The following is a 14,193-nucleotide window of genomic DNA, read 5'->3' as shown; positions in this document are numbered from 1 at the left end:
AAGAAATGTTTTATCATATAGTCATATCAATCGTAAGTGTGACTTCAATATTATTTTAAAAGTAGATTGAACCTCCTTTGAAAAGCAGTTTTTGTGGCGCAGTGGTAAGACACTGGACTCATTAAAAAGGACAGTGGTTCAAATACAATCTTTCTGTCCAGATTTATGTTTTCTGTGCTTACTCTAAACTTTTTAAGGTGAATTTTCAGATGTTCTTTTTTTTTCCAAGGGGTAAGACCACTTTCCATACCTATTTTTTCACCTTCCATCTTGTGTTCTATCTATGATGAGCTCACTGTCATTGATAGGCATTTGAACCTTCATCACCTTGTTTCATATTATTAGATAATGGACGACATTTTACCTTGAGAGACACTGTACATACTAAGAAACATTTCTTCATACGTATGTACCAATAGAAATGGTTATCGAGGACTTGATGCTGGTGTGTTTACAAAGCTGACATACATAGTGGACATCATAAAGATAAAGATCCTGCAATAGAATAAATATTTCTGGTAACAGTTTGCTGACTGGTTTATCATTAAACTTGTGTTAAATGTTATCTCATTGCAGAATTCAGATAGTGTGTTCTTGTGCCTTAACATGTCAACAATATGATTCTTTGAACAGGAGTATTTTATTTAAAATAATGTTTGCAAATAAACTTTTATAATTTACCTTTGTTTATCATGATGCATGAAAAAACTACAAAATACGCTTTATCATAAAGTATTGATGTGTTGTGTTAACATGTGTGTATTCTTGTGTGTGGTCTTTTCAAAAGTTAGGTATGGCTTTATTTAATTCAGTTTTCTTCTTTATTCAACTAGGGAGCAGAGACTGAAAAATCAGAGAGCTTTAGAGAAATTGAAGGAAAGGCGGATGAATCATGTACCAAGAAGGGTGGGTATAGCAGCTAAACTTCTAACAATTTTCTTTTCTCACGACACAGTCAAATATATATGCAAGTACTGTGAACTGTTGAAAGCAAGGGGAAATGACACCTGTTACTTTTCCCGAGGGCATTGCAGCTCTACCCTGTGTTTAAATGATGATGATGGCACTTTCTTGGGAAAATAGTCCACCATTTGGATCTCCAGGCAGGAACTGCAAGAACTATTTAGGAGAATTTCTTCATCAGGAAAATCAAAACTGACTTTGCAAAGTAGACATGTGGAATGTTAAATTTCTTAATTATGTTGGTGGGCTAGAGAATTTGAAAAAAGAAATGGATAGGTTGAAGTTAGATATAGTGGGAATTATTGAAGTGTTTTGGCAGACAGAACGGGACTTTATCAGGTGAGTACATGGTTATAATTAGAAGAGCAAATAGGGGTAATGCAGGAGTAGGTCCAGTAAAGAATAAGAAAATAGCAGTGAAGGTGAGGTTGTATGAACAGCGCATTATTGTAGCTAAGATAGACATGAAGCCAACACTCGTGACGGTACTAAAAGCTTAGCTTACTGTTTTTACCAAAGTATAAGATGACCCTTAATAGAAGATGAAAAAAAAGAGGCTCCTTCAGAAAAATACATTTTTAACATATTCTGACTATAGACTGTTTTATTGCCATTAAGTATCTGCCTAAAACATTAGCATTATACCTGTTTTAAACTTAGTCATTTATTGATTGTCTACATTTTGATAATACAACAAGAAATAATATAGACAAAAAGAAATGGTTTACATTAATTTTTATCTTCACCACCTTTTCTGCATACTAACTCTGTTGTCTGTTGTATAACTATTTTTAATTGGCAACATCATCCTAATAGCACTGCTGTTCAAGTTATATCTTTGTTGTGTGTGTGTGTGTGTGTGTGTGTGTGTGTGTGTGTGTGTGTGTGTTTTTGTGTGTGTTGTGTGTGTTTCCCCATCTTGAATACGTATCGGATTTCACTTCTATACTGACATGAGAATATTAGAGTATTTTTTGCTTCCAAGTATATCATCTGTGTGCTGCTCTCTCATTTGCTGCATAGAACCCACAGGTGACACATTCCCTTTCGCTCCTCATGGTGAGTGTTGACAACATTGTTGCAGGATTTCTTCCATCTCATGCAGAAATGTATACCATTGTTGTGTATTTATCTAATTTTAATGTCGATTCAAAGGGATTCAGTTACACTGCAGTTTACATGTGGTAGATGGTCATAAAAATCCAAAGTACATGGTATAGATTTCCGTGGTTGGCAGCACAATGTAATGTGCTGCCCACTTACTACTCTCCTCCCCACAGTCATCCTAGTTCTCAGACAAGCTGGTAACACTGTTCCCTCTCCAACTCTTCTGTAATGCTGTGCTTGAGCAACCATGAAACACAGACTGTGGTATCTTCTAGTTCGCATGTCATATGTAACAACAACAACAACAACAACCACCAATACATAAGTGAAAGCTTCCAATTGCGATTTAGTGAAATTCTCGAACTTTCGCTCATCCTGCTATCTAGTGACATCTGTTGGTACTATTTCCATGATGTGTCTTGCTGCTTTAATTTACCTTCATGATAACAATTATGGTCAGTTTAATATGATTTACCTATTTTGTTTTGTAGACATTTGAGTCAGGATTAATTTTTGTTTTTTGTTTTTTGTTTTTTTGTTTCATCTGAATGTAACCATCTTATTCCAAAGCTGATAAAAAGGTGGCAACATTTCTACCCAGTATTCTAATACGTGAACAGCAACAGAATTTCACAGTTGCAACCCACTTGGTAAATCATTACATTTCTCTTTATAAAATAAAATATTGACGTGCATTCAGAATAAACTAATGTTTTCTGAAGGACAACATGTTTGTCTTTCAGTGTTAACTTTCCTTAAACAACGCCAAAAGTGTTTGTATACAATATCCATACATATATGAGAATTTTTACTGTAAACCTGTTCAAATACAACAAGAGTTTCTAAGGTGATAGCGTTAAATTCTTTGTCTTTCTGTGTTTCACAAAATTGTCCAGTTTTAAGCAGAGCAGTAGATTGATAGGATGGCTAGTTCATAGTTTCTCACATATCCCTTGCGCTAGCACCACGCGAGACAAATGTCACGTGATTGTTTCAGCACTTTGGTTTATCGTGAAATATCATATCTGTTCAAGTGCAAGTATTGTTTGCCCTACCCACCCTTCCAAATTCTTCTAAATAAATGTGCACATGACCTCAATAACTCAAGCTTCATCTCCAAATATAAGACAACACCTACATCAATATTTTAAACAATGTAAAACCATCAACCTGAGCTGCAGTAGTTTAATACGCAAATATAAGGTGGCTACATAGTTTTCGAATGATGAATTAGGGATAAAACGTCATCTTCTAGTTGAGTAAATTCAATATATGCCAACAAGCTTCACAGGTGAATTATTCACATAATTAAGGGAGAAGAAAATGTAATTTTGATGGGGAATGGAATTCGATAGTAGGAGAAAGAAAAATAGTAGAATATTGACTGGGAAAAAGGAATGAAAGAGGAAGATAGCTGGTGGAATTTTCCACAAAGCATAATGTAATAATGCTAATACTTGATTTAAGAAGTGTGAAAGAAGCTTGTATACATGGAAGAGACCTGATTTCAGACCGATTATATAATGATATGATAAGACAGAGATTTCAGAATCAGATTGTAAACTGTAAGGCATTCAAGGGGCAGATGTGGACTTTGATCATGACATATTGTTTATGAACTGCAGACTAAAAGTGACAAAACTGCAGATATGTTGGAAATAAAGTTGGTGCGACATGTATAAATTGAAGGAAGCAGAGGCTGTTGAGACTGTCAGAGGGAGCATTAGGCACTGTTGAACTAAAACAAGGGTAAGGAACACAATAGGAAAGAAGTGGGTAACTTTGGTAGATGAAATAGGAAAGGCAACAGAGGATCACATAGCTAAAAAGACAAGGCCAAGTACAAATCCATGAATAACTCTGGAGATGCTGAATTTAATTGACAAAAGGAGGTATAAAATTCCAGCAAATGAAGCAAACGGAAGGGAATACAGAAGTCTAAAAATTGAGTTTTACAGGAGGTGCAAACTGGCATAGCAAGAATGGCAAGATGAGAAATGCAAGGCTATATAATCAGGTTTGACTGTGAGAAAGACAGATGCAGCGTATTGGAAAATTAGAAGCGTTTGAAGAAATGAGAAGCAGCAATGTAAATGATAAAGGCTTAGATGGCAAGCCAGTACCAAGGGGAAAAGGGAAGGAATATGTAGAAATTGTATATAAGCAAAACAAACTTGAAGGTAATATTGTTGAGAAAGAAGTGGAAGTAAAAGCTCACAAGATGAGAGATATGATATTGCGAGAATTCAACACAGTTCTGAAAGACATAAGCTGAAGCAAGTTCCATGACGTACATGACGAGCGCTTGTATGTAGCACACCGCGCCTTGTACACATCCACCACAACACTCGTGGGCTACAGCTCTAAGTTACGACACCTAAAGATGGGCTTATAAGAGTCTGAAACCGGCCATGTGATAATAAAAGAACTTTACAACTGTAGCGGTATTTTCAACCTCTGGCACTCATTCTTAGTTGCTGGGCTATGACTGTGGCAGCTGTGGGTAGCTGTTCGGCGACTGATGATATGCTACAGCTGTGACATCTGGCTGAGTGAAGCTGTGCGGCCACTTTTATGTGCGTACAGCAGAAGAATATTGCATCTGTGAACTATTTGGCGGATGCAGCAAGTAGTCCTTGGTGTCATCATCCTTTGTGGCGGCAGATATAACTGTCACCATATGTAGTGGACTGCAACTGTTGCCATATGTAGTGGACCATTTTTAAGTCTTGTGGCGGAAGCATAATAAGGTACCTGTTACGTGCTCTATCTGTGTGACGACTGATCAGAACTTTGTGGTGTCACAATAGAGACTGGTGTGACATGTAGCACCCTGTGAAGGCCTAGCTGTGTACTATAAATAACAGTGGACACAGCAGACAACAACAACATTACTTCATCATTACTCTTTAGTTAATCACCATTCATCCATAATTCCACTTTTAATTATTATGAAGTTGCCTGTTTAATCCACGCATTAGTACTGATTCTCATTCACAAACCCTACAAATCTACAGATACCACATTATATTTCGTCTTGTCAGTGACCAAACTTGCAGTTATCATGTAAATTACTTATATTTCTGTGTAAGTACATTCCCACGTGACTCAGTCAATACAAACCATTACGCACATGATTTTACAAGTCTCAACTGCATGGACCACCGTTCACAATCAATCTAACTTTCCATTGACACACAAATGAACAAGCTTCCGATTACCGTATTTACTCGAATCTAAGCCGCACCTGAAATTTGAGACTCGAAATTCAAGGGGAGAGAAAAAAAGTGCATCTTAGATTCGAGTAAATACGGTATGCTTCAAAGATGAACCAAACCCTGATGAACAAACTGCACTGCACACAGAAGTTAAACACAGTAAAACAAATAACTGTGCAGAATCTTCATGAGATGTTTGTAATAAAGAAACTAGACTAAAAATTACGTAAAATGACAAGGCAATAACATGCCATATGCATACAAGACCTTGCACAAGAACACACAAGAACTGAACAATAGACGATGACTGCACAAAGGACACAACAGAGCAAGAAGCCACACATAAAACAAAACACTTATACTCGCTTTACAATAATGAAACGGTTAAAAAAAACAGGTCTTCAAATAGGACACAGAAAAAACTTCAAACACAGGAAGTAATCACTTATTGATTCAACAAATCACGCATATACAAACTTCCATGCAACTCTTTTCAGTTAGTCTACATAGGGAAAACATGTGGAAACTTTAAAATGAGATATTCAGAGCACCCCAGACCTCTAAAAGGTAACAGCTCCCATAGTACATTTGCTGACCAATTAATAGCCCAGAACCACCATCCTACTAAAGTAGAAACAGATTTATAAATACTAAAATCCAGCCACACCCTATACCACAAATTTAAACAGAAAGATGATTCCACATACAGAAACAAGCAGAGAGAAACTAAACAAAGTTCAAATTTGGTGTGAAACTGATATGAAAACATCAGCGAGCACTAGACAAACAGCAACAACATAAATGTTGAAAAAGTATAACTTACAAATGGAGTTCCTCAGAAATAGGTGTTGGAAATCTATATGTATTTCCATGACAGAGCAGCATGCAGATGAAGACTGATGCTTCGAAAATAACTGTAAGTAACTACAAGCTATAGCTGCAAAATATATTCTTGCAACAAATTTATGTTCATAGATAGATTCATTAGGTCAGTAACCAACCTCACACCTCACGATAACATCATTTAGTTGCATGTGGTAAGCTACCGGTATACAGTAATGTAAAAAGGCTCCTATAGAACCCAGTGATGTAGAAAAATAAGGTAATAACTTGAACAGACATAAACTGTTTGTAAGCCTAATTTTGTTAGAATAATTATTACCTAAAAATGTTTGCATTTTACATAACTCAATAAAAATACCCACTGATGAGCCCACAAAGATGCTGAAATGTTTGGGCATTTATAAACAGTTGTTTGCATAATAGGCAGACCTGACTTCCCATAGTTCAACCTGAAAACATGGCTACTGCTAGTGCTTCAAAGCATGACATCATCATAATCCTCAACACTTCAACTCAATTACATAAGTGCACCATCATGAACATAATAAATATCTGTATTTCAATTTTATCACTAGTGAATTTTTATCATTACTACTTCATCGAGATTGTGGCAAGAGCGTACCTCACTGCTTCCCCCTCAATATATTCAAAACATTATGTGATCTGACTTTACACAAAACATTCTTCTTCTTCTTCCAGTGGTTAACAATTAAAGGCTGCATGAGATAATTAGTGAAAACTCTTCTACATGACATACGTTATCTCGTGTAGCTCATTATCTCCAACACAAAGATCAACAACACTTCTGTTCTTCAGTATGGCTGATCTTTAACCACTGACTGTAGAAACGAGAAATCTGACTTCACATTTTCCCAATAACTAATTTGACATACATACCATTTTTTCCAGCACAGCATTATTGTTAGCATGATTTAGTGCCAATCTACTCCAAAACAGAATGATAGTACAAATATTATGTCAACTGAACTAGAAACATAATGGTTAAGAAAACATAATGTATTTTCAGTTCCAGAAACTGAAAAAAAAGTTTAATGCGATAATCAAAAATGTATTCAGGTCTCAATAATATGAGGTCACCTCCAAATGATAAAAATTTATTTCCTTACCATAACTACCAATCAGACAAAGGATGAAAGGAATGGATAGAAATAACAAGCTGCGACATTGTCGCGAATAAAGCAGTGACCCATGTATACAACCCGTCTATGGTCACAAACTTTTTGTTAACAGATAACCGCTTTCGGTCTATAATGACCATCATCAGATCTGCAGCAAAAATGGGAAAACATAAATACACTCACAGATTGTCTACAGCTTAAAAACAATACATTGACCACAATGAAAAGTACTACTGACAAATATATGCAGTTGTGCGCTTTAAGGATGAAGAGGCATACCTGTTTTATAAAAAACAAAGTCTCAATGTACTGCAGCCATAGTGGCATAGTCAAATGTGCTATGGCTATGGCTGCAGTACATTGAGACTTTGTTTTTTATAAAACAGGTATGCCTCTTCATCCTTAAAGCGCACAACTGCATATATTTGTCAGTAGTACTTTTCATTGTGGTCAATGTATTGTTTTTAAGCTGTAGACAATCTGTGAGTGTATTTATGTTTTCCCATTTTTGCTGCAGATCTGATGACGGTCGTTATAGACCGAAACCAGTAATCTGTTAACAAAAAGTTTGTGACCATAGACATAAATTAAAGGAAACTTATTAGATAGAAATAACTTTGACAGATGAACAGGAAAGATGATGAAAAAAAGATAACAGTTCAGACAATGAAAATGAGGAACAGTGCTACTTGGTTTGAGGCCCAGTCTCGCACTTAAATCAACTGTCAGATTAAATCTGTGCAACTTTTTGATAGTAGCAAACATATTATAGTTTCACGTACTTCATTAACTCTTTTCTTAAATTTATTTGATAGGTCAAATTTGCGAATTTTCTCACCAGGCCCAAGCACTCCAAATGAATCACTACCATCCAATTACCACAGTACCATTAGGTTATTTTCAATTAATTTTAAACAGTTTACAGAATTTAAACAGTCTTCATCAAACTGGTTCCTTACATGCAATAGATATAGAATAACTTTCTGCTTTTATTGTTGAGATTCCATTTACTTTTGACAACTCAAAATACATCTCCATCACTTTCCTCTGACAAAAAAGTATCTTTTTGATTTCGTGTGAACTGATAGACCATGCACCCCCAAACAAGGAGTCCAAACGATGTTCAGTCAATATGTCTGATCAAATTTCCAATATTTGACACTCTAAAAATATTTCTGTGGGTAGGTAATTTATGCATTCAACTGAAAACTTAAAAATTCCACATGCATATGGAAAATTTATATACGAACGTTGGTCAACTTTTCTTTTTGTAATGCTTTCGGCCTCTTTGTAGTCTACTACTGAATTTATACAGATTTTTAGTGAGATAGCAATTTTCTCGAAATAACAAGTTTGTTGCAGTATATGCAAATGAAATATATATTGTACTTACATTATTGGATGGTGTTTTCTATGATTGTCGATTATAGGCATTCGTTAATTACCTGGATTTTTTGCTATTCTGCATAAATCAGTTTCAACATCTGATTAAGCAATTCTTCTATTTATTCACAATTTAATCTACACACAACATTTGAAGACGGCATTAATGTGTACTATGTCTTGCAGCTCTGCTTACTCTGCCACATTTTGTACTGCTAGCCTCACTACAAATGTAGTACAACAATCTCTCCCACCAAAAACTCTTGATGCAGCAGCAGTGCCAATAATTTTCATTTTTAGTTTCTGTTGTATAATTGGTATTATAACATGCATTTATAGAAATTCATTTTGTAACATTTTATTGTACATTGCAATTAGGGAGTTAATTAAAAAGTTTCCAACAGCTGGTTTTTGTAATATGAGAGTATCACATGCTTAATCATCATTTATGCAATCTTTACTACCAAAGTAAATCTGTAATGATTTATCTGTATTTTGCCTACAAAAGTGCTAACTTGAGCTTATCAGTACTGTGCTGAAACTTAAACTGAAGAGACCAGTACCCACTAAAATGAACTCTCACATCTTAAACATATTACTACGAAAATGAGGAAAGTGCCAGATTTTGTAACATTTTGTGAAACTCACCAGTTCTGCATTATTTGTTGTGTTACCGTTTACTCAAAATTTTCCTATCCCTAGTAATACCAAGCAACAGTCCTTTAATTTTGGGAATGGCTGGACTAACATTGCTATCTGAAAAGCCGGCCGTTGTGGCCAAGCGGTTCTAGGTGCTTCAGTCCGGAATCATGCTGCTGATACGGTTGCAGGTTCGAATCCTGCCTTGGGCATGGATGTGTGTGATGTCCTTAGGTTAGTTAGGTTTAAGTAGTTCTAAGTTCTAGGGAACTGATGACCTCAGATGTTAAGTCCCATAGTGCTCAGAGCCATTTGAATTACTTTGAGCTATCTGAAAATATAAATTTCATCCATGTACAGCAAAAATTAATTTGAAACAACAAGCTATAGGTTTAGACGCAATGCAAAGTAATGTGATTGCTGTGATGCATAACCTCATGATTGTATTCACCCTAGCTGCAGCAACAGGGGATAGAAGATAGAACAGTGTTGCTGCCCATGAGGGAGTTCTGCTGTGCTGGAGTCTCTCATAGTCATCATCTTATGTGGGCTCAAAAACAGAATACTGGCAGCTCTTAAAGTTGGTCCTTATGCTATCTTACCACCTTAAATATGTGAGTCATGAAGTTTTGCAGCCTTGTCTTTCTTATATTTTGATAAAAATATGGTTTGCTGTGTGTGGGTCATAGACACACTTCTTGCCATGTTAGGACATTCCTTGATGATTTCAGCTGTAATCCCCAGCCAGTGTGTAATGCCTAGCAAGAGCCTTCAACATGGACATCGCACGATGGCTGTGGAAAAGCAGTGTTAGCACCCTGATATTAAAAATTCATTTGCCCTTTCATACCATGACATCAGCTCATTACGATGACTGTAATTTGATCTGTACTTGAGACGACATACCCTAACTTAATCCAGGTGAAAAAAGCTCAGAAAATTGATCACACAAACCATTCAAGGCCAGAGTTGTGTAAGATACCACATAGGTTTGTTCGGTGATTGAGAATTCGAAAGCATTTTATGAGTCTAAACCAAAGATATTTTTTGAAATGGGATTACTAAGAATTATAATGTACAGACTATAGTTTTATATGAAACCCTGTTTGGAAATTGTTCCTCAGCAGAAATATGTTGGCTGCTTCAATTAAGTAAACAGGTGCATTCAAAGGCAAACTTACATGAACACACAGGATGTGATTAAAAAGTTTCAAGACTTAACTGAGAACTAGAAATTTATTGGACATTTAAGTGCAGCGGACTAAAAATTCTTCAAAATAGGATCCTTCAGCATCAACACAGCACTGCCAGCGTGTATTCCACTGTTCGTAGCCCTTCTGGGAAGGCCTCAGGCGTCATGCTGTCAAGGGCTTTTGTCGAAGACTGCTGGATGGCACCAATGGAGTCAAATTGCTTCCCTTTTAGGCCTGTCTTGATTCGGGGAAAGAGGAAAAAGTCACTTGGAGCCAAGTTGGGGCTGTAGGGTGGCTGCGGCAGTGTTGTCACGTTGAATTTGACCAAAACTTCGGCGGCGGTGCACGACGTGTAAGCGGGCGCGTTGCCATGGTGGAGAATCCAATCGTCCTTGACCGCTGAGCAGACGTGGTTAACTCGGTCTCTCAAGCAGCAGAGCACTCCAGCGTGAAAGTCACCTGTGACACTCTTGTACATGAGCAACAAACTCCTTGTGAATCACTCCATTACCATGCTGTGAGGAAGCAGTGTGCCATTCTGAGCTTTTGGCCAACAGGGCCTTCGTCGGAGATAGATAGCGCGTGCGCTCGCACACACACACACACACACACACACACACACACACACACACACACACACGTATATAACTGCGCACTCTCTGGCTGCTGAGGCCACACTGCGAGCAGCTGCACGTGATGGGACACGCAACCAGGTGGTGGGGGTGGGAGGAGGCTGGGATGGGGAGGGGAAAGGATAGCAAGTTAGGAGTAAGGGATGGTAAAGTGCAGCTTGTGGGAACATACAGAGATGGGATGGAGAGAGGGTAGGGCAGCTAGGTGCAGATGGGAGGTTAGATTGGGGTGGGGGTGGGGGGAGCAGCTAGTAGAAAAGAGAGAAGTAAAAAGATTGTGGGTGTGTTGATGGAATGGAAGACTGCGGAGTGCTGGTATGGGAAGAGGGAAGGGACTAGAGGGTAAGAATAAAGACTAACAAAGATTAAGGCTGGGAGTGTTCTGGAATGTAGAATATATTGCAGGGACAGTTCCCATCTGCGCAACTCAGAAAAGCTGGTGTTGGTGGGAAGGATCCAGATAGTATAGGCTGTGAAGCAGTCATTGAAATGAAGACTGTCGCGTTGGGCAGTGTGCTCAGCAATGGGGTGGTCCAGCTGTTTTTTGGCCACAGTTTGTTGGTGGCCATTCATCCGGACAGACAGCTAGTTAGTTGTCATGCCCACATAGAATGCACCACAATGGTTTTAGCTTAGCTTGTAGATCATATGACTGATTTCACAGGTTGTTCTGCCTTTTTTGGGATAGGTTATGCTTGTGACCAGATTGGAGTAGGTGGTGCCTTTGATGGGATAGGTGACGCTTGTGACTGGACTGGAGTAGGTGGTGGTGGGAGGATGTATGGGACAGGTCTTGCATCTAGATTTATTACAGGGATATGGGCCATGAGGCAAGAGGTTGGGAGCAGGAGCTGTGTAGGGATGGCCAAGGATATTGTGTAGGTTCGAAGGGCCGCGGAATACTACTGTGGGAGGTGTGGGAGGGACGTTCCTCATTTCAGTGCACAACGAAAGGTAGTCTAAATCCTGGCAGAGAATGTGATTCACTTGCTACAGACCTGGGTGATACTAAGTCACGAGGGGAAAGCTGAAGGTGGACTTTGTGAGGTTGTGGGTAACTGGAGACAAAGGCATGGGAGATCTGTTTTCATGCAAGGTTGGTAGGGTAATTAAGGTCTGTGAAGGCCTCAGTGAGACCCTCGGTGTATCTCGAGAGGGACTGCTCATCACTGCAGATGCAACGGCCATGGGTGGCTAGGCTGTATGATGATTTCACTTCTTGGCATGGAATGGGTGACAGCTGTCGAAGTTGGCATGAAATGGGTGGCAACTGACAAAGTAGAGATATTTCTGCTGGTTGTAGATTTGATGTGGACTGAGTTACTGATGTAGTCATCTTTGAGGTGAAGGTCAACACTGAGGAAGGTGCCTTGTTGGGTTGAGTAGGACCAGGTCAAGCGAATGGGGGAGAAGGTGTTCATGTTCTGGAGGAATGTGGGTAGGTTGTGCTCACCCTCGATCCAGATCATGAAGATGTCATCAGTGAATCTGAAGCAGGTGAGGGGTTTGGAATTCTAGATGTTTAGGAAGGATTCCTCTAGAAGGCACAGGATGGTGCCATGCTAGTGCCCTTAGCCGTAATCCGGATTCGTTTGTAGGTAATTCTTCCCACCACCATCTACTCCAGTCTGGTCACAAGTATCACCTATCCCATCAAAGGCAGGACTACCTGTGAAACCAGCCATGTGAACTACAAGCTAAGCTGCAACCACTGTGCTGCATTCTACGTGGGCATGGTAAGCAACAAGCTGTCTGCGTGCATGAATGGCCACTGACAAACTATAGCCAGGAAACAACTGGACCACCCCATTACTGATCATGCTGCCCAACATGACAGTCTTCATTTCAGTGACTGCTTCACAGCCTGTGCCATCTGGATCCGTCCCACCAACACCAGCTTTTTTGAATTGTGCAGGTGGGAAATCTCCGTGCAATATATATCCTATGTTCCCATACCCCTCGTGTCCTCAACCTTCATTATTCTTTGTCCTTTCCCTCTAGCGCTTCAGTTTCCATTCTAGCACTACACAGTCCTCTACTCCAACACCACACCCACAGTCTTTTTACTTACCTCTTTTCCCAATAATTACCCCCACCTCCATCTAACCTCCTAACTGCACCTAGCTGCCCTACTCTCTCCCCACCTCATCCCTGTATGCTCCCACAAGCAGCACTTTACCATCCCCCAGCATTAGCCTGCTAACCCTCTCCCTCCCCTCCCCACCCCAGCCTCCATGTTACCCCCACCATACGGTTGCGTCTCCCATCATGCGCAGCTGCTCGCATTGTGGCCTCAGCAGCTAGAGACTACAGTCGTGTGTGTCTGTTTCGTTAGCATGAGTGTGTGTGTGTGTGTGTGTGTGTGTGTGTGTGTGTGTGTGTGTGTGTGTGTTATATCTCTGACGAAGGCCTTAATGGCCGAAAGCACAATTTTTTACCAGTCTTTTTGTTGTATCTGTCTGTGATTAATCATCTCCACTATATGCTGAGTAGCAACTATCCTTTTCATAATATTGTTACATTCCATCCTGGATTGTCCATTGTTGACTCACCATGGTACACAAAACAGGTCAGAACACTGTTGCAGAAGTAATAAAACCAGTATGCCAAATTTAAGAGAACACAAAATCCCAGAGATTAACAAACAAAATTTAACTCTGTCTTGAAATCCTGAGAATGTCTCGTCATAAGTGAAGTACACCAGTGTCAAGTCACAATCAATACCTTCATGTGCGATGGCGAAGGTAATGTTACCAGTGACAGTGCCACTACAGCAGAGTGACTAAATACAGTTTCCGTAATTCCATCACCAAATAAGACAAAGTAAGTATTCCAGAATTTGAATCAGGAACTGCTGCCAACGTGAGTAACTTAGAAGTAGATATCCTTGATGTAGCAAAGCAGCTTAAATCACTTAAAGAAGGTGCATCCTCCAGTCCAGACAGCACACCACTTTGATTTCTTTCAGAGTATGCTGATGTAATAGCTCTGTACTTAACAGTCATGAACAATTGCTTGCTCAGTGAAAAATCCATACCGAAACACTGGAGAGTTGCACAGTACCCAAGAAAGGAAG

The 14,193-nt window shown here is 39.0% G+C and overlaps 1 protein-coding gene across 1 annotated transcript in view; it reads left to right on the top strand.

Annotated features, from left to right (window-relative positions):
- The window catches only part of LOC124605988 (transcriptional regulator ATRX homolog), a 493,634-nt gene that overhangs the window by 81,657 nt on the left and 397,784 nt on the right, over window positions 1-14,193 (top strand). The window contains exon 7 of the mRNA XM_047137952.1: window positions 834-906. Coding sequence (XP_046993908.1) covers window positions 834-906 — 73 coding nt within the window. The remainder of the gene's footprint in view (window positions 1-833; window positions 907-14,193) is intronic.

This window comes from Schistocerca americana, chromosome 3, assembly GCF_021461395.2.
Source record: "Schistocerca americana isolate TAMUIC-IGC-003095 chromosome 3, iqSchAmer2.1, whole genome shotgun sequence".
Taxonomy (NCBI): Eukaryota; Metazoa; Arthropoda; class Insecta; order Orthoptera; family Acrididae; genus Schistocerca; species Schistocerca americana.
Note: the sequence above shows the minus strand (reverse complement) of the source record. Positions and strands in the feature narration are given on the sequence as shown.